At 47.2% G+C, this 16715-nt stretch overlaps 1 protein-coding gene across 2 annotated transcripts in view; it reads right to left on the bottom strand.

Annotated features, from left to right (window-relative positions):
• Positions 1–16715, bottom strand: part of LOC139280886 (E3 ubiquitin-protein ligase TRIM33-like) — a 150477-nt gene that overhangs the window by 58294 nt on the left and 75468 nt on the right. For both annotated transcript variants that reach the window (XM_070900672.1, XM_070900673.1), the window contains exons 3-4: positions 3251–3398; positions 2076–2208 (exon numbers count right to left, since the gene is read on the bottom strand). In XM_070900672.1, the coding sequence (XP_070756773.1) occupies positions 2076–2208; positions 3251–3398 (281 nt within the window). The remainder of the gene's footprint in view (positions 1–2075; positions 2209–3250; positions 3399–16715) is intronic.

Raw genomic sequence — 16715 nt, 5'->3', positions numbered from 1 at the left:
GGGGAAGGAGAACGAGAAGGGGGGGAAGGAGAACAAGAGAGAGGGGGGGGAAGGAGAACGAGAAGGGGGGGGAAGGAGAACGAGAAAGGGGGGGGGGAAGGAGAACGAGAAGGGGGGAAGAGAGAACGAGAAGGGGGGGAAGGAGAACGAGAAGGGGGGGAAGGAGAACGAGAAGGGGGGGAAGGAGAAGAGAAGGGGGGAAGGAGAACGGAAGGGGGGGAAGGAGACGAGAAGGGGGGGAAGGAGAACGAGAAGGGGGGAAGGAGAACGAGAAGGGGGGGAAGGAGAACGAGAAGGGGGGGAGGAGAAAGAGAAGGTGGGGGAGGAGAAAGAGAGGGGGGGAGGAGAAAGAGAAGGGGGGGGAGGAGAAAGAGAAGGTGGGGGGAGGAGAAAGAGAAGGGGGGGAGGAGAAAGAGAAGGGGGGGAGGAGAAAGAGAAGGGGGGAGGAGAAAGAGAAGGGGGGAGGAGAAAGAGAAGGGGGAGGAGAAAGAGAAGGGGGGGAAGGAGAAAGAAGGGAAGGGAGGAGAAAGAAGGAAGAGAAGGGAGGAGAAAGAAGGAAGAGAAGGGAGGAGAAAGAAGGAAGAGAAGGGAGGAGAAAGAAGGAAGAGAAGGGAGGAGAAAGAAGGAAGAGAAGGGAGGAGAAAGAAGGAAGAGAAGGGAGGAGAAAGAAGGAAGAGAAGGGAGGAGAAAGAAGGAAGAGAAGGGAGGAGAAAGAAGGAAGAGAAGGGAGGAGAAAGAAGGGAGAGAAGGGAGGAGAAAGAAGGAAGAGAAGGGAGGAGAAAGAAGGAAGAGAAGGGAGGGGGAAGGGGGAGAGAAGGGAGGGGGAAGGGGGAGAGAAGGGAGGGGGAAGGGGAGAGAAGGGAGGGAGGGATAGAAGGGAGGGGGGGGGGAGGCGGGGTAGAGAAGGGAGAAAGGGAGGGAGGCGGGGTAGAGAAGGGAGAAAGGGAGGGGGGGGTGGCGGCGGGGAGGGAGGCTGAACAGGCCGGGAGATTTCGGGCCCAGCACCGGATTTACAGGTAGGTGGCCAGGGGTCGGGTCCGGGGTCCGGTCGGCGGAGGTCGGGTCGGGTCGGGAGGAAGCAGGAGCTGGGCGTGGGAGGTGCAGCCTTATCCACACAGCCCAAGTGAGGCCATTCTGCCAGGGCTAGGGGCTGCATGCTTCAGGCCCCTCCCACACAGTTTTGGGCGCCTGGAGCTACTGCACATGCGCGCCCACTGGGACCTGGCTCCGCCCCCCCACAGCTGCGCCCAGCTCCAGAGGAACTGCAGGGAGCCGGAGAATAGGTAAGTATTTTTTAGGTGCACTTTGTGGCGTCCAGATCGGGGCTGCGCAGTTCGAGGCGCGGCCCAAAACTTGGGCCCTTTAATCCATTTTCCCAGGCCACTTTAGTCAACCCTGCCTTCATACCTTTGCAGTCTTCTTTATTTAAGCTTCGGATACTGGTTTGAGATCCAGCTTTCTCACCCTCCAACTGAATTTGAAATTCAACCACGTTATGGTCACTCATTCCAGGGGATCCTTTACTAGGAGATTGTTTATTAATCCTCTCTCATTACACAGTACCAGATCTAAACTCTATGAACTCTTTCTCCAGGCTACTCTGGCCAATTTGCTTTGTCCAATCAATATGAAGGTTAAAATCAACCATGATTATTGCCCAGTGTTATACAGTGACAGACCTGTACCCACCAGTACTGTACCCCAGTGTTAGTGACAGACCTGTACCCACCAGTACTGTACCCCAGTGTTAGTGACAGACCTGTACCCACCAGTACTGTACCCCAGTGTTAGTGACAGACCTGTACCCACCAGTACTGTACCCCAGTGTTAGTGACAGACCTGTACCCACCAGTACTGTACCCCAGTGTTAGTGACAGACCTGTACCCACCAGTACTGTACCCCAGTGTTATACAGTGATAGACCTGTACCCACCAGTACTGCACCCCAGTGTTAGTGACGTCCCTGTACCCACCAGTAGCGTACCCCAGTGTTAGTGAAGTTCCTGTACCCACCAGACCCATACCCCGGTATTATACAGTGACAGTCCCATGCCATGTCTGCCCCAGCTGGTTACCTGTGCTCCTTGTGTTCCAACAGCTGGCAGTCTCGACACGTCAGTCGATCGCAGGTCTCACAGAAAAGCTTGAGCTGCTCCTGCCTGTGGACGGGGCAGAAGAGCATTCGCTGGTTGGACACACTGACCGCCTCTGAAAAAACACAGAAAAGGGCGCGACAAGGTCAGGGTTAAGACTTTCCAGCTCCGACCGATCAGGAACACGAGCTCTGGCAGAGCCTATACAGATTGGTGTGAGAACCCACTGCCTTTAACCACACATTACAGACCAGGTCTCAGAGATAATACCATCAGTTGGGATGGTTGCTGCGGGTATCTAGGTTACTTTTTAAGTCTTTACATTGCACAAGATCCCGAGTAGAGCTGCTGTTCCCGGTAGTGGGGGTCTCACATAACCAGCTGCAAACCCAATCGCAGTTTAATGGAATCTTTTCCCCTTTCAGCTGTCTTTTTCCCTAGAATTTCTTATGTTTAGTTGAACCCTCCCGTTTGCTGAATTCCTAACCCCTTATACAATATACACAACATCCTTTCATCATGCTACATTTCCTTTCAAGTTTACATCCTGGTAATCTGCATGTTCCAATTTACAGGCATGCACTCCTCTGAAATTTAACCCCGAGCATCCGGTTTCCTGTTCGGACTTTCTCATGACACCAGCTGTGCCAGCCGGAAGAGTGGCTACTTTTGGAAACCAGCCGTTTCAAATGTAAACCCTTCTCCCGGGTCAATTCCCATCACGTGACTTCAGTGATGGATAGGTGCCCGGTGTTACTCTGGTGCTAACGGAGGGAAATACGTCCCTTATTGGAATGGAGTCATTATGCACCTACCCATAAAAGAAACAGGTCAATTTATTAATGTCTGCCTCACCACCACCCAACCCCCACCCCCCTGCCCAAATTCACCATTCCTGCCAGATTTCCTTTAGGACCTCACTCTAGCTTAGGAAAGAGAGGCAGATAGTACCCACCAAGCGCAGAATCAAACCCAAGACCGTTAAGCATTATTCAGCAACGCTGGGTGAAGAGCCAAAGACCCAACATGACTGTTCCTACAGACCCAGGAGGTGCTAATTCCACTCTCCTGTTGAAGCTCAAAACCAAAAGGTTAAGCTCTGGTGCTGCATCGGAACTACAGATCCAGGGGGCGCCGTTGAGTGACTTTCCATTTACCTGGAGACACATCCTCCTTCTGCCTCACGGTGTGATCTTTGGTAAACTTGACTCTTTGATGTGCCTCGATGCAGGTTTTGCAGAGCCACTCGAGACACTCCACACAGAAACCGCTGGCCTCGGCATTGTCCTCACAGCTCGTGCAGACCTGAGCAAAGGAAAGCAGCAAGTGGTTATTGTTCTGGGAGAGGTGGTGACCCCCCCCTTTACCGTGCAGACGAGGAGTTCAGGAACAGAGGAACATGTTCCTATAGGAGCAATTTCCAGAATGCCAACCCTATCATCTCCCCATTACGCCATCACACGATTTCTTTGGAACAGGAGTAGGCCATTCAGCCCCTCAAAACTATTCTGACATTTAAATGAGATGGTGAGTGATCTGTACCTCAACTCCATTTGCTCCATATCCCTCGATACCTGTACTAATAAAAATCTCAGTCCAATTGACTCCAGCATCCATAGCCTTTTGGGGATAGAGTTCCAGATTTCCACTACCCTGTCTGTGGAAAAATGCTTTCCGATTTCATGCTGAATAATCTGGCTATAACTTTACGATTATAGCCACTTGTTCTGGATTCCCCCATGAGAGGAAATAGTTTCTCTGTATGTACCATTTTGAAACATTATATCATTTTAAACACTAGATCACCCCTCAAAGCGGATCAAACAGGCAATCTCACCTGCAGAATCCTCACGATACAATAATTAAGCTGGGGAGCAGAAACAAGATGGCCGTGGATCTCCTGGGCAATTGAATTGTGGTTAATACCAGCTCTCCCGTGTCATCTACTGGTATATTCAAACAAGATAATGCAATTTACTGGTCTGTGTAAAGATGGCTTCTCACAAGGTGTTTGTAGGTTACCAAGATCACAAGATATGGATGAGAAAGGATATCCAATCCATCTTAGCTAAGCCAACTAGAAAAAAATATTAGTTTCCGCCCCCACGTTGTCAAATCACTCGAGGTTTTTGCCCCCATTAACGATCCCAGCATTCCACTCCAAGTCTCTCGAAAAGACGGCACATTACATGGTAAATAGTTTCAGCAGCCCACTGGAAGAGATCAATAGATCCTCAAGTCCTGGTCTGCAAAATAAACCCAGCAAATGAGACATGAAGAAATTAGGAGTGCATTTTACTGAACGGTTACAGAATCTCAACTAATATAAAAAGCTTTACAAATAAAAAAAATAGGCTGGCATTTATATAGCGCCTTTCACAACCTCGATGTTCCAAGGCGTTTTATAGTCAAAGTACTTGTTGAAGTATAGTCACTGTTGTAATATAGGAAACACGCAGCTGATGTGGACAGTAAGATCCCACAAACAGCAATGTGATAACAACCAGATCATCTGTTTTTAGTGATGTTGGTTAAGGGATAAATATTGACCAGGTACTCTGGAAAATTCCCTTGCTCTTCTTGGAATAGTGCTGTGGGATCCTTTATGTACACCCGAGGGGGCAGACGGGGCCTCAGTTTAAAGTCTCATCTGAAAGGCGGCACCTCTGACAGTGCAGCAGTCCCTCAGCACTGCACTGGAGTGTCAGCCTTGATTTGTGTGCTCCAAGTCTCTGGAGTGGGACTTGAACCCACAACCTTCTGACTCAGACGAATGCTACCCCGAGCCACAGCTGGCACAAAAGAAATACATATACACATGTATTAAAAGATGAAAATGCTGGAAGTCTGAACAGATAAAAAGAAAAGACTTGTATTTATATAGCGCCACTCACAACCACCAGACATCCAAAAGCGCTTTACAGCCAATTAAGTACTTTTGGAAGTGTAGTCAGTGTTATAATGTAGGAAAACACTGCAGACAATTTGTGTACAGCAAGCTCCCACAAACAGCAACGTGATAATGACCAGATAATCTGTTTTAGTGTTGATTGAGGGATAAATATTGGCCAGGCTGTAAACACTGAAATGACAGAACAGGTCAGCCAGTTTCCAAAGAGAAAAAGCACAAGATTAACGTTTCCAATGTGTACTTTTCGGTGGTGCTAGAAGATTAACCTTGTTCTCCCTCTTTACAGTTCCCTGCATTTCCAACCTTTCCCATTTAGGATTAAAAGAAAGTTTACAGTTCACAATGTTCCATCCAGCAAACAAAAAAAGTCCTAATGACAGCCCTGTGTCCTGTTGGAGATCCTGATCCAGTACTTCCTCATCACCCGTCCATTTCCTGATAACTCTTTCTGCACCAAAACACTGCTTCAGCTTTTCAATTTTAAAAGAACATACATGTCGATAAAGACTTGCATTTCTATAGTGCCTTTCACAACCTCGGGACATCCCACAGCATTTTACAGCCAATGAAGTACTTTTGGAGTGTAGTCACTGTTGCAATGCAAGAAACATGGCAGCAAATTTGCGCACAGCAAGCTTACACAAACAGCAATGTGATAATGACCAGATAATCTGCTTTAGGTATTGGTTGAGGGATAAATATTGGAAGGACATCGGGGAGAACTCCCCTGCTCGTCTTCAAATAATGCCATGGGATCTTTAACGTCCAGCTGAGGGGGCAGATTAACATCTCATCCAAAAGACACACCTCAGACAGGGCAACACTCCCTCAGTACTGCGTTGGAGTGTCTGCTCGTCCCTGGAGTGGGACTTTTTGGGTTATTTCTCCTCTATTCATTTTGCACCAGAGTTCCGCATGGACCCACTTCACAACAGATGTCTGCAGTCCGTGCCGAGTATCAAATAACTCTCCGCTCTGCCGGTGTTTCGAACTGACGTAACCGGGGACTTGGTCACAGTCTTCCACTCCCCTGTCCAGCGAGAAAAGCTGGCAGCGGGAGAGTTTGGTGGAGTCATTCTGCAGGCCAAAGACTGAAGACCTGTAAATGTACAAAAATAAAAGCTGCAGCCTTTGGACTAGTTCTCCAGGATGAACTGTTGCCAGTCTCTCTGGTGAAATAGGATGGATTACTTACAAAGTTTGACAGTTGTCAAAAATGGCAACCGTTGTGCCAAACACAATTGTTGTCATTGTTTTATTTTTTGTTAAAAAACCTAAGCAACTGTTTCTGTCTTAAAAAAAAATTGTACTCACCTAAGGCGAGGGATGTTGCTGCTAGGAAACAGCTTCCATTTTAGGTAGCCAGTGTCAGCATCAAGTAGTCCCAGCCTCCAGGTCAGGACAAACAGCAAGATGGTGAGTAAAGCCTCCTCTACCCTGTCCCAACAAGGTGGCTCCGCCTCAATTGCAGGAGAGCTCCTCCTATTGCACCAGTTTGACATATTTCCATTACCCACCCCTGCCGTCCTGTGGAGTCTCAAGGACATTGCCAATTGGCGATGAATAAGGACCAGTTCTCGCACTCTAGGCCCGTATCCACTTGGAACAGACAGAGACTGGCCAAGCCCATTCCACACCCTTCCAGCCAACAAACAGAGGAGACCTACGTCCCAGACGTCAGTCTAGGCTGGCTTTGAGCCAGGAGGTGAAAGATTTGTGTCCAACCCACTGTGAACATCCAATTTCGACCCCGCATGTTTTTGTTATCTACATGTATAAAGTAGTTTGTCACTTTTAAGTTTTCGTTGCTGTGGGCTCAGGGTCATTGGGTTGAGCTAGAATTCACCTTGATGAGACTAGATGATCACAAGGTGCAGATAGAAACATAGAAATTTACAGTGCAGAAGGAGGCTATTTCAGCCTATCGTGTTCAAGCCGGCTGACAAAGAGCCGCACGGCCCTTGGTCAGCAGCCCTGAAGGTTATATATAAACCTATGAACAATGAACAATGGAGGAAAGGCAAAGAGCACCCAGCCCAACCAGTCCACCTCACATAAGTGCGACACCTCTTAAACTGAAACATTCTACACTCCACCCCAACTGGAGCCATGTGATCGCCTGGGAGAGGTAAAAAATCAGATAAAAACCCAGGTCAATTTAGGGAGAAAAAAATCTGGGAAAATTCCTCTCTGACCCATCCAGGCGATCGAAACTAGCCCAGGAGATCAATCACCCTGGCTGTATTCAATTCCCTGCAGTACTTGCCATTATATCTGTGCCGGCCAACAAAAGGTTATCCAGTCTAATCCCAATTATCAGCTCTAGGTCCGTAACCCTGCAGGTTACTGCACTTTATGGGCTCAAGTTTCGGCCTGAGTTGCTCCTATTTTTTTTGGAGCAACTAGTTTAGAATGGAGTATCTTAGAAATTGCAATTCTCGGCCTTTAGTTTGCTCCAGTTCTAGTGAGTTAGAACAGTTTTATTTTAGAACAGATTTTTTTTCCAAAAGGGGGCGTGTCCGGCCACTTACGCCTGTTTTGCAAGTTTAGGCAGCGAAAACTTACTCCAAACTAACTTAGAATGGAGTAAGTATAGATTTTTGTATGCTCAGAAAAACCATGCCTACACTTAGAAAATCAGGCGTAGGGAACGAGGGGGGGGGTTAACAAACACTAAACACTTCACTTTTACAAATAAAGAGCCATCATCAATAATAAACGATAAATAAACCAAAAAATCAATCCAAATTAATTAAAAAATTAAAAATTAAAAATCACAAATAAAAAAAAAAATTTCTACTCACCTACAGCAGCACCAGGGCAGGCAGGCCCCGCCGTCGAGGTAAGATGCTCAGGCCACTCGGCCGGGGATAGGGGCGACGTCTCTTCAGCCTGGGATAGGGTCACCGCCTCGGATACAGGACGCCAGGAACTACTGCGCACGCGCGCAGCTGCCGCCACCTTTTTCGGCGCAGGGCTGTAGCTCCGTCCCCTTGCAGCTCCTGCTGCGCAGCGCCGAGGTGGAAATGGGCCTACAGCTATCAGAGAATCGCGAGGTAAGTATTCGCCGCAGTTTTTGTTCTATAAATTAGGCGGGCCTCTCCGATGTGCACCGTTCTAGCGGGCGGTCGAAACTTCACCCCTAAGTGCCCATCCAACCATCACTTAAAAGTGGTGAGGGTTTCTGCATTCACCACTCTTCCAGCCAATGAGTTCCAGATCCCCACAACCCTCTGCGTAAAGAAGGCCCCCCTCAAATCCCTCAACCTTCCACCAACCACCTTAAAACTATGCCCCCTCATAATAGACCCCTCCACCAATAGAAATAGGCCCTTACTATCCACTATGTCCAGGCCCCTCAATATTTTGTACACCTCAATGAGGTCTCCTCTCAACCTCCTCTGTTCCAATGAGAACAAACCCAGCCTATCCAATCTGTCCTCATAACTACGATTCTCCATTCCAGGCATGACACACGTGAACACTACTGTACCAACATTTGAAATCATACAGCACAAGAGGCCATTCAGCCCATCATACCGGCTCTAGGAAAGAGCTATCCAATCCAAGAGCTAGCCATTCCCCTGCTTTTTCCCCACAACCCTGCAATTATTTTCCTGTTCAAGTAAATATCCAATTCCTCTTTTGACAGTGACGATTGAATCTGCTCCCACCACCATTTCAGGCAGTGCATTCCAGATCATAACTCGCTGCGTAAAATAATTATCTCCTCTCCCCTCTGGTTCTTTTGCCAATTAAAGGCCTGAAATGTTCGTATCTTTTAATTGCATTAGTGTCAATCACACCAGAAGCACTTCTTGATACCTATCTGCGCTGATAGCAGTCTATTCAATCTGGCTGCCTGTCAAGCTTGTCACCTTGGTTGGCTGGAGATAGATAGGCTGGGAGACCAGACATACTGCATTGTTGCATTTGAAAATGTGACAGTTCTATTTCCTTTGTGTAAAACACTTTCTTTTGCTTTCTCTCATGTCAACCCAAATCTTCCAAGTAGAACAGGAGGAGTTGGAGCATTCGAGATAGGGGAGCAGGCAGATAACTACTGAAGGCCATTCGGATGGACTAGGAACAGGAGGAGGCCATTCAGCCCCTCCAGCCTGCTCCGCCATTCAATTAGATCATAGCTGATCTGATCATGGGCTCAGCTCCACTTTCCCGCCCGCTCCCCATAACCCTTTATTCCCTTGTCTGAATATATTTAAGGTGGAGTTAGACAATGACCCAGCCTCCACAGCTCTCTGGGTCAGAGAATTCCACAAATTCACAACCCTCAGAAGAAATTCCTCCTCATCTCAGTTTTAAATGGGCAGCCCCTTATTCTGAAACTATGCCCCAAAGTTCTAGATTCCCCCATGAGTGGAAATATCCTCTCTGCAGCCACCTTGTCAAGCCCCCTCATAATCTTATGCGTTTCGATAAGATCACCTCTCATTCTTCTGAACTCCAATGAGTACAGGCCTACCTGCTCAGCCTTTCTTCATAGGTCAACCTCCATCTCAGGAATCAACCTAGTGAACCTTCTCTGAACAGCCTCCAATGCAAGTATATCCCTCCTTAAATAAAGATACTAAAACTATATGCAGTACTCTAGGTGTGGCCTCACCAATACCCTGTACAGTTGTAGCAAGACTTCTCTGCTTTTATACTCTATCCCCCTTGCAATAAAGGCCAACATTCCATTTGCCTTCCTGATTAATTGCTGTACCTGCATACAAACTTTTTGTAGTTCATGTACAAGGTCCCCCAGGAATCTCTGTGCTGCAGCATTTTGTAATTTTTCTCCATTTAAATAATAATTTGCTATTTTATTTTCTCTGCCAAAGTGGATAACTTCATACTTTCCCACATTATACTCCATCTGCCAATTTTTTGCCCACTCACTTAGCCTGTCTATATCTCTGCAGATTTTGTGTCCTCCTCACAATTTGCTTTCCCACCCATCTTTGTATCAACAAACTTGGCTACATTACACTCGGTCCCTTCATCCAAGTCATTAATATAGATTGTAAATAGTTGAGGCCCCAGCACCAATCCATGCGGCACCCCACTAGTTACTGTTTGCCAACCAGAAAATGACCCATTTATCCCGACTCTCTGTTCTCTGTTAGTTAGCCAATTCTCTATCCATGCTAATATATTACCCCCAACCCCATGAGCTTTTATCTTGTGCAGTAACCTTTTATGTGGCACCTTATCGAATGCCTTCAGGAAATCCAAATACACCACATCCACTGGTTCCCCCTTATCCACCCTGCTCGTCACATCCTCAAAGAACTCCAGCAAATTTGTCAAACATGATTTCCCTTTCATAAAACCATGCTGACCCTGCTTGAGTCAAACCCATATTCCTTGATACTCTTACCTAACAAAAATCGAATCGATTTCAGTCTTGGAATTTTCAATTGGCCCCCAGCATCCACAGCTTTTTGGGGGAGGAGTGTTCCAGAACTCCATTATCCTCTGTGAAGTGAAGTAATCACTCCTGAGGGATCTAACTCTAATTTTAAGGTTATGAATGAGAGACTGTTGTGGAGCTAGAGATTACTGATTCTGGAGGATGAACGGGACATCCTTGCTCCGCTTTCACAGGCTGTGGGGATGTGGTCTGCGGAGCTCCGTGGGCCGTACAGTCCCCACCGTGCAAGAGTCGCAGCATGGACTTCAGTCCAAGTTTGCTATCCTTGTGTAGCTGACAACATGTTGCACCTTTTGTTACTTTTATACCCCAGGTAAAATACGCTTTGACCAAACTTTTACTCATCTGTCCGAATATCTCCTTGAGTAGCCGGTGTCAAGTTTTGTCTGATAACATGCCTGTGAAGCGCGTTGGGACGTTTTACTATGTTAAAGGCGCGATATAAATGCAAGGTGTTGTTGTACTGTTGCCTACTACTGCTTAACGGTGTTACTTTGAAAAACCTATTCTCTCTTTTATAGCTGAAACCATGGCCCAATTGTGTTTATTCTACTGTACCACTATTCAAAATCTAGGTTATGGGATTCCATGTGTTACTTCCAGTAACAAGAGTTCCTGAGTAAAACCCAAATATCCAACTCGTCTCGAGTGTTCAGGAATCCTGAAAGCTCAGAGGCCAAGTTACCACCACTGAGCCAAGAAGGTGAATATTAAAGAATAAGATGACTTGTATTTATATAGCACCTACACCGACCTCAGGACATCCCAAAGTGCATAAACAGCCAATGAATTACTTTAGAAGTGCAGTCACTGTTGTAATGTAGGAAACGCGGCAGCCAACTTGCAAATAGCAAGGTCCCACAAAGAGCACTGTGACTCGAACATCTGGTTTTTTTTCCAGTGATGTTGATTGACAGATAAATATTTGCCAGGACACCAGGGAGAACTCTCCTGCTTTTTTTCAAAATAATGTCATGGGATATTTTACGTCCACCTGAGGGGGCAGACGGGACCTCAGTTTAACATCTCATCTGAAAGTCGGCACCTCCTTCGGTACTGCACTGGGAGTGTCAGCCTGGATTATGTGCCGACGTCTTTGCAGTGAGGTGTGACCCCACAACCTCTGACCCGGAGGCAGAATCCAAATTCTTCGACCATGCTGCACCGAGAGTACTGTCTGCAGTTCTGGTCGGTAGCCACACGAGGGGGTTCATGTAAACACTGTGCAGGTCACAGCAAAGAGGCTGGTCCCCAGTGTTACAGGGATAAAACCAAGAAGATAATTCAGGGGCTCTTCAAATCTCCAAGAAAGAGGTGTCTCGGAAGGGGCCTTCAAAAAAAAAGATACGCAATAGGAGAGAAAGTAAACAGATAACTTTCAGGTGCAGCAATGTGACAACACAAGGTGTCACTTGACGGCATTTGTGACAGGCAGCTTTAGAACAGCTGTCGGGAAGTATCTCTTTAGATAGAGGGTGATCAATAGCTAGAACGGGCTTCCAGGAAGGATGGTTGAAACCCAGACACATCGAGCCATTTAAGGAACCGATAAATGTAATGGAAAGAAGAAACAACCTCTGATGCAGAAAGAAATGTGGTTTGGCAAACCATACTGGGGGAAAAAAATGGTTGCAGTACCTGCCCTGGGCCCAAGGAGGAAGAAACAATGGCCTAGAAATCTGAGTAAGCTGAAAAACGGGAAGCGGGGATCAGAATGTGCGATCTGCCCGCACCTGTTGAAAGGAGTTCATGAAGCACATCTTTGGGCACGTCCGGGGGGGGGCGACACTGCTGGCAGTGACTGCCTTGGCGATCTGGACCCACACCATCTCTCTGGAGGCCCTCCTGGCCCCGTGGGTAGAGGACCTCTGTTTGAGTGTTCACCCCCTGCACAAAAGGCCTCGAGCGCTGCGTTCGAGACCCCAGCCTGTTGAGCCATTTGAGTTTGTGCTGAAGCAGCTTTTAACATTTTTCAACACTAGAAGGCTGCTGACCTTTTAAAGGCGCAGGCTAGCTTTAAGTAATGCTTTAAGCAAAACTAGCCTTGCATGAATATCGATAACTTCGGCTCCCTGTTGAACGCACAGCCTGCCAGCAACACGTCCCGCGCTGGGCTGTGTGCTGCGACCATGTAAAGTAGCAGGACCTCAGATGAGTGGTCATGGTCACTGAACTCATATCTTTAAAAGCTTCCCAACTGCAACACTAGCCTCACACACTGCTCAATGCACAACACCCCCATCACTCGCTTACCAACAATCTCTGCCACAAACATGAGGCATAGCTGGCATTCCTAGCTTCAGTCACCCTCACACAACTACCACTGTTGCAAGCCTCACACCCACATCTCAGTTATTCGACCAGGACAGCCACATCACGCAAACACTACAACACACTAACTGGCACACCTCCCATTTTCTTGCAGGAAAAGGTGACGCATAAGCAGCTCCAGCAGACCTCAACCAGCGGGGAACAGGCTCGCCTGCATCACCTCACCCCCTTGTCGTCTTTCGAATGAGACGTTAAACCGAGGCCCCGTCTGCTCCCTCAGGTGGATGTAAAAGATCCCACAGCACTATTTGGAAGAAGAGCAGGGGAGTTATCCCCGGTGTCCTGGCCAATATTTATCCCTCAATCAACGTAACAAAAACAGATTATCTGGTCATCATCACATTGCTTTTTGTGGGAGCTTGCTGTGCGCAAGTTGGCTGCTGCGTTTCCCACATAACTGTGATTGCACTGCAAAAGTACTTCATTGGATATAAAGCGCTTTGAGACGTCCAGTGAAAGGCACGATATAAATGCAAGTCTTTGTTTCTTTCTTTCATGGAGGAGACAGTGCTGGCCATTCTTGGCAGGGGCATGGCTGAATCGGTGGCCAGTGGCGGGGCTAAGAGAATACAAAATGCCGCTATATTAATACGCTATAATTCTTCGCACATCCCACAATCGCTTCTGATGTACAAGCTGTGCATGGTGTAAGCATGCACCAGTGCTTTATCCCCTCCCCCCACCACAACCCAACACTTGTGACTTCCTCATTTCAGTCACTTAAGAAATCCAGCCTACCCAGCCAATGGTTGACCAAGAGGGACAAGAGTGAAGAAGAATAAACAGTCATTCAATTTCACATTCCCAGCCACAAGCTCCTTGAGGCCATCCTGCAGTGTCCCCCACTGAAAGTCAGCAGCCTTCCACCAGTCATGCTGCAACCACTGGGGTAGCACTGTGTGACAGCACTCGGATAGCAAGTCAGTCACTAAGGGAATGCACAAGGCTTATTAATTGATTTCTTGATGTAATATTGGATGCCTATATGGATAAAGTTGGATTGGAAAGTTTGCTTTGTGGTGGCTTTTATTTCAGCATGGTGGCCCAGAGGACGCTGTGATGGTCAGTAACAGAGGGAAGGGAAGGTGTGGGACTAATGTTGAAAGGGGAATTGGGGTTGTGTTCACTGGGACCGCAGGCGGATGATTCCATCCCGAAGATCCTGGCTAGAGATGCCCGCTTCTTCCTCCCTCTGCGAGCAGCTTGTTCCCATTGCTGCCTCTGTTCTATCCCCATGTCGTGCTGCAGCTCAAGGGGGACTGCAACTGGAGCCCCCAGGATTGGGAACAAGTGGTGTGCTGAGAGGCCTTCCTTTGAGAACCAAAGCCTTGCAAACATCCAGCAGCACTCCCTGCACAGTTTAACAACTTTTTAAAATGCCTCACACAAAGCCACTATTCAAATAAATTGTACAGGTACCAGCACAAGAGCGAAAAATCAAAACTTACCTCAAAGTTGCGTGTGTCTCGAAGTAGCGCTGGTGGGAGGGATCCGTCGTGCAACTGAACACGCATTCAGCTGGCCTTGTTTGAATGGAGCAGCGACGTCAATGGACATCACGATCTGTCTCATTATCATTTGTGTAGCCAACGCAGGTAATGGCCGCGCTGCTGACCTGCCCAAAATGGCGGCCTGTGCCAGCCACGCCAGAAGTGGCGGGAAGCGAGGCCGCCATTTTGGGCAGCCAGCGGCAAGAGCTGCAATTTCGCGGCCAAGGTCTCTCTCATTTCAAGAGCTTGGTGGACAAACGTGATCTGCAGACTCTGACACGACACTGTGGTCATATATTTGACTACGGTCGGCAAGTGCTCTGGGCACTCTTCCAATGTGCACTGTTGCAAGCGCGCACAGCATTGTGCATCAACGCAAGCAGTTAGATAATGCCGGTTAGAGAAAGTTGTGACCTTCCATTTCGGTGGCCCTGCTAAGAGTTTTAATCGCTATCACAAAATTCTCAAGGCCAACAGTTTCTTTGTGAAAAGTTCCAATACAGTAGCTGAAATAGCTCCCCTGCTCCAATAGCAAATTGAAGTACTCAACAAGCAGTAGCGACTAAAAGATCGGTCTCACTGGAATAGAATTGCCATCGGATTGGAAGGCAGAATAAGCTTGCAGCAACATAATCTCTGATCAACAACTGCAAATTACATTCATATAGCACCTTGAATCACATCTTTCAAACATCACAAAGCACACCACATACAATGAGTTGTTTTGCGGTGAAGCAGAAATTTCCACACAATCCCACAAATAGCAGTCGGACTAATGACCAGTTAATCTGCTCGGGGAGTTGGGGCGGTGGGCGGGGGAGGGGAAATGTTGCCATGCAGACAGGCACAACTCAAATGTTGCTATGGATCTTTAAAGTGTCACCTAAGAACTACAGAATAGGGAGATGGGACCTCAGTTTAATGTCTCATCCGAAAGACAGCACCTCCAATAACGGAGGTCGTCCCTCAGTTATCAGCCTAAATTGCGTGCTCAAGTCCTGAAGTGAGGCTTGAATCCGCAAACCTTTTGGCATAGAAGGAACCGAGTCAAGCTAAAACTGGTTCATTGTTCTTGGTGACCAGGAAATAAAAGGCACACCTTGAATATTGTGTACAGTTTTGGTCTTCTAATCTGAGGAAGGACATTCTTGCTATTGAGGGAGTCCAGCAAAGGTTCATCAGACTGATTCCTGGGATGGCAGGATTGACATATGAAGAAAGACTGGATCAACTAGGCTTATATTCACTGGAATTTAGAAGAATGAGGGGGGATCTCACAGAAACATTAAATTCTGATGGGATTGGACAGGTTAGATGCAGGAAGAATGTTCCCGATGCTGGGAAAGTCCAGAACTAGGGGTCACAGTCTAAGGATAAGGGGTAAGCCATTTAGGACTGAGATGAGGAGAAACTTCTTCACTCAGAATTGTGAACCTGTGGATTTCTCTACCACAGAAAGTTGTTGAGGCCAGTTCGTTAGATATATTTAAGGGAGTTAGATGTGGCCCTTATGGCTAAAGGGATCAAGGAGTATGGAGAGAAAGCAGGAATGGGGTACTGAAGTTGTAACAATGATCAGCCATGATCATATTTAATGGTGGTGCAGGCTCGAAGGGCCGAATGGCCTACTCCTGCACCTATTTTCTATGTTTCTATGTTTCTAAATGCAAGTTCTTTCTTCTGTTAACTCTATCTTGCCTTACTTACCAAAGCACACTCCCCTGCAAGTCTGCCCAACACAATGAAAAGGGTTGCACCTATTGAATACAAGAACGTAGGAAACAGGAGCAGGAGTAGGCCCCTCGAGCCTGCTCCGCCATTCAATAAGATCATGGTAAGTCTTCTACCTCAACTCCACCTTCCCGCACTATCCCCATATCCTTTGGTTCCCTTAGTATCTAAAAATCTAGTGATCTTGGTCTTGAATATACTCAACGACCGAGCATCCACAGCTCCCTGCGATAGAGAATTCCAAAGATTCACAACCCTTTCAGTGAAGAAAGTTCTCATCTCAGTCCTAAATGGCTGACCCCTTATCCCAAGTCTGTGACCCCCAAGTTCTAGACTCCCCAGCCTGGGCAAACATCTTCTTGGTATCTGTCGAGAATCTTACATATTTCAATGAGATCACCTCTCATTCTTCTGAACTCAAGGGAATATAGGCCTCATCTACTCAAATTCTCATCACAGGACAATCCCCCCCATTCCAGGAACCAGTTTAGTGAACCTTCATTGCACTCCCTCTCAGGCAAATATATCCTTTCTTAAGGAGACCAAAACTCTATACAATACTCTAGGTGTGGTCTCACCAAGGCCCTATATAAGTGTAGTAAGATTTATTTACTCTTATACTGCACTCCTTTTGTGATAAAGGCCAACATATTATTTGCTTTCCTAATTGCTTGCTGTACCTGTAGGTTAACATTCAGAGCTTCATGTGCAAGGATACCCAG

The sequence above is a fragment of the Pristiophorus japonicus genome, chromosome 15 (genome assembly GCF_044704955.1).
Source record: "Pristiophorus japonicus isolate sPriJap1 chromosome 15, sPriJap1.hap1, whole genome shotgun sequence".
NCBI lineage: Eukaryota > Metazoa > Chordata > Chondrichthyes > Pristiophoridae > Pristiophorus > Pristiophorus japonicus.
The sequence above is the reverse complement of the archived record's forward strand: the minus strand, read 5'-3'. Positions and strand labels throughout refer to the sequence as shown.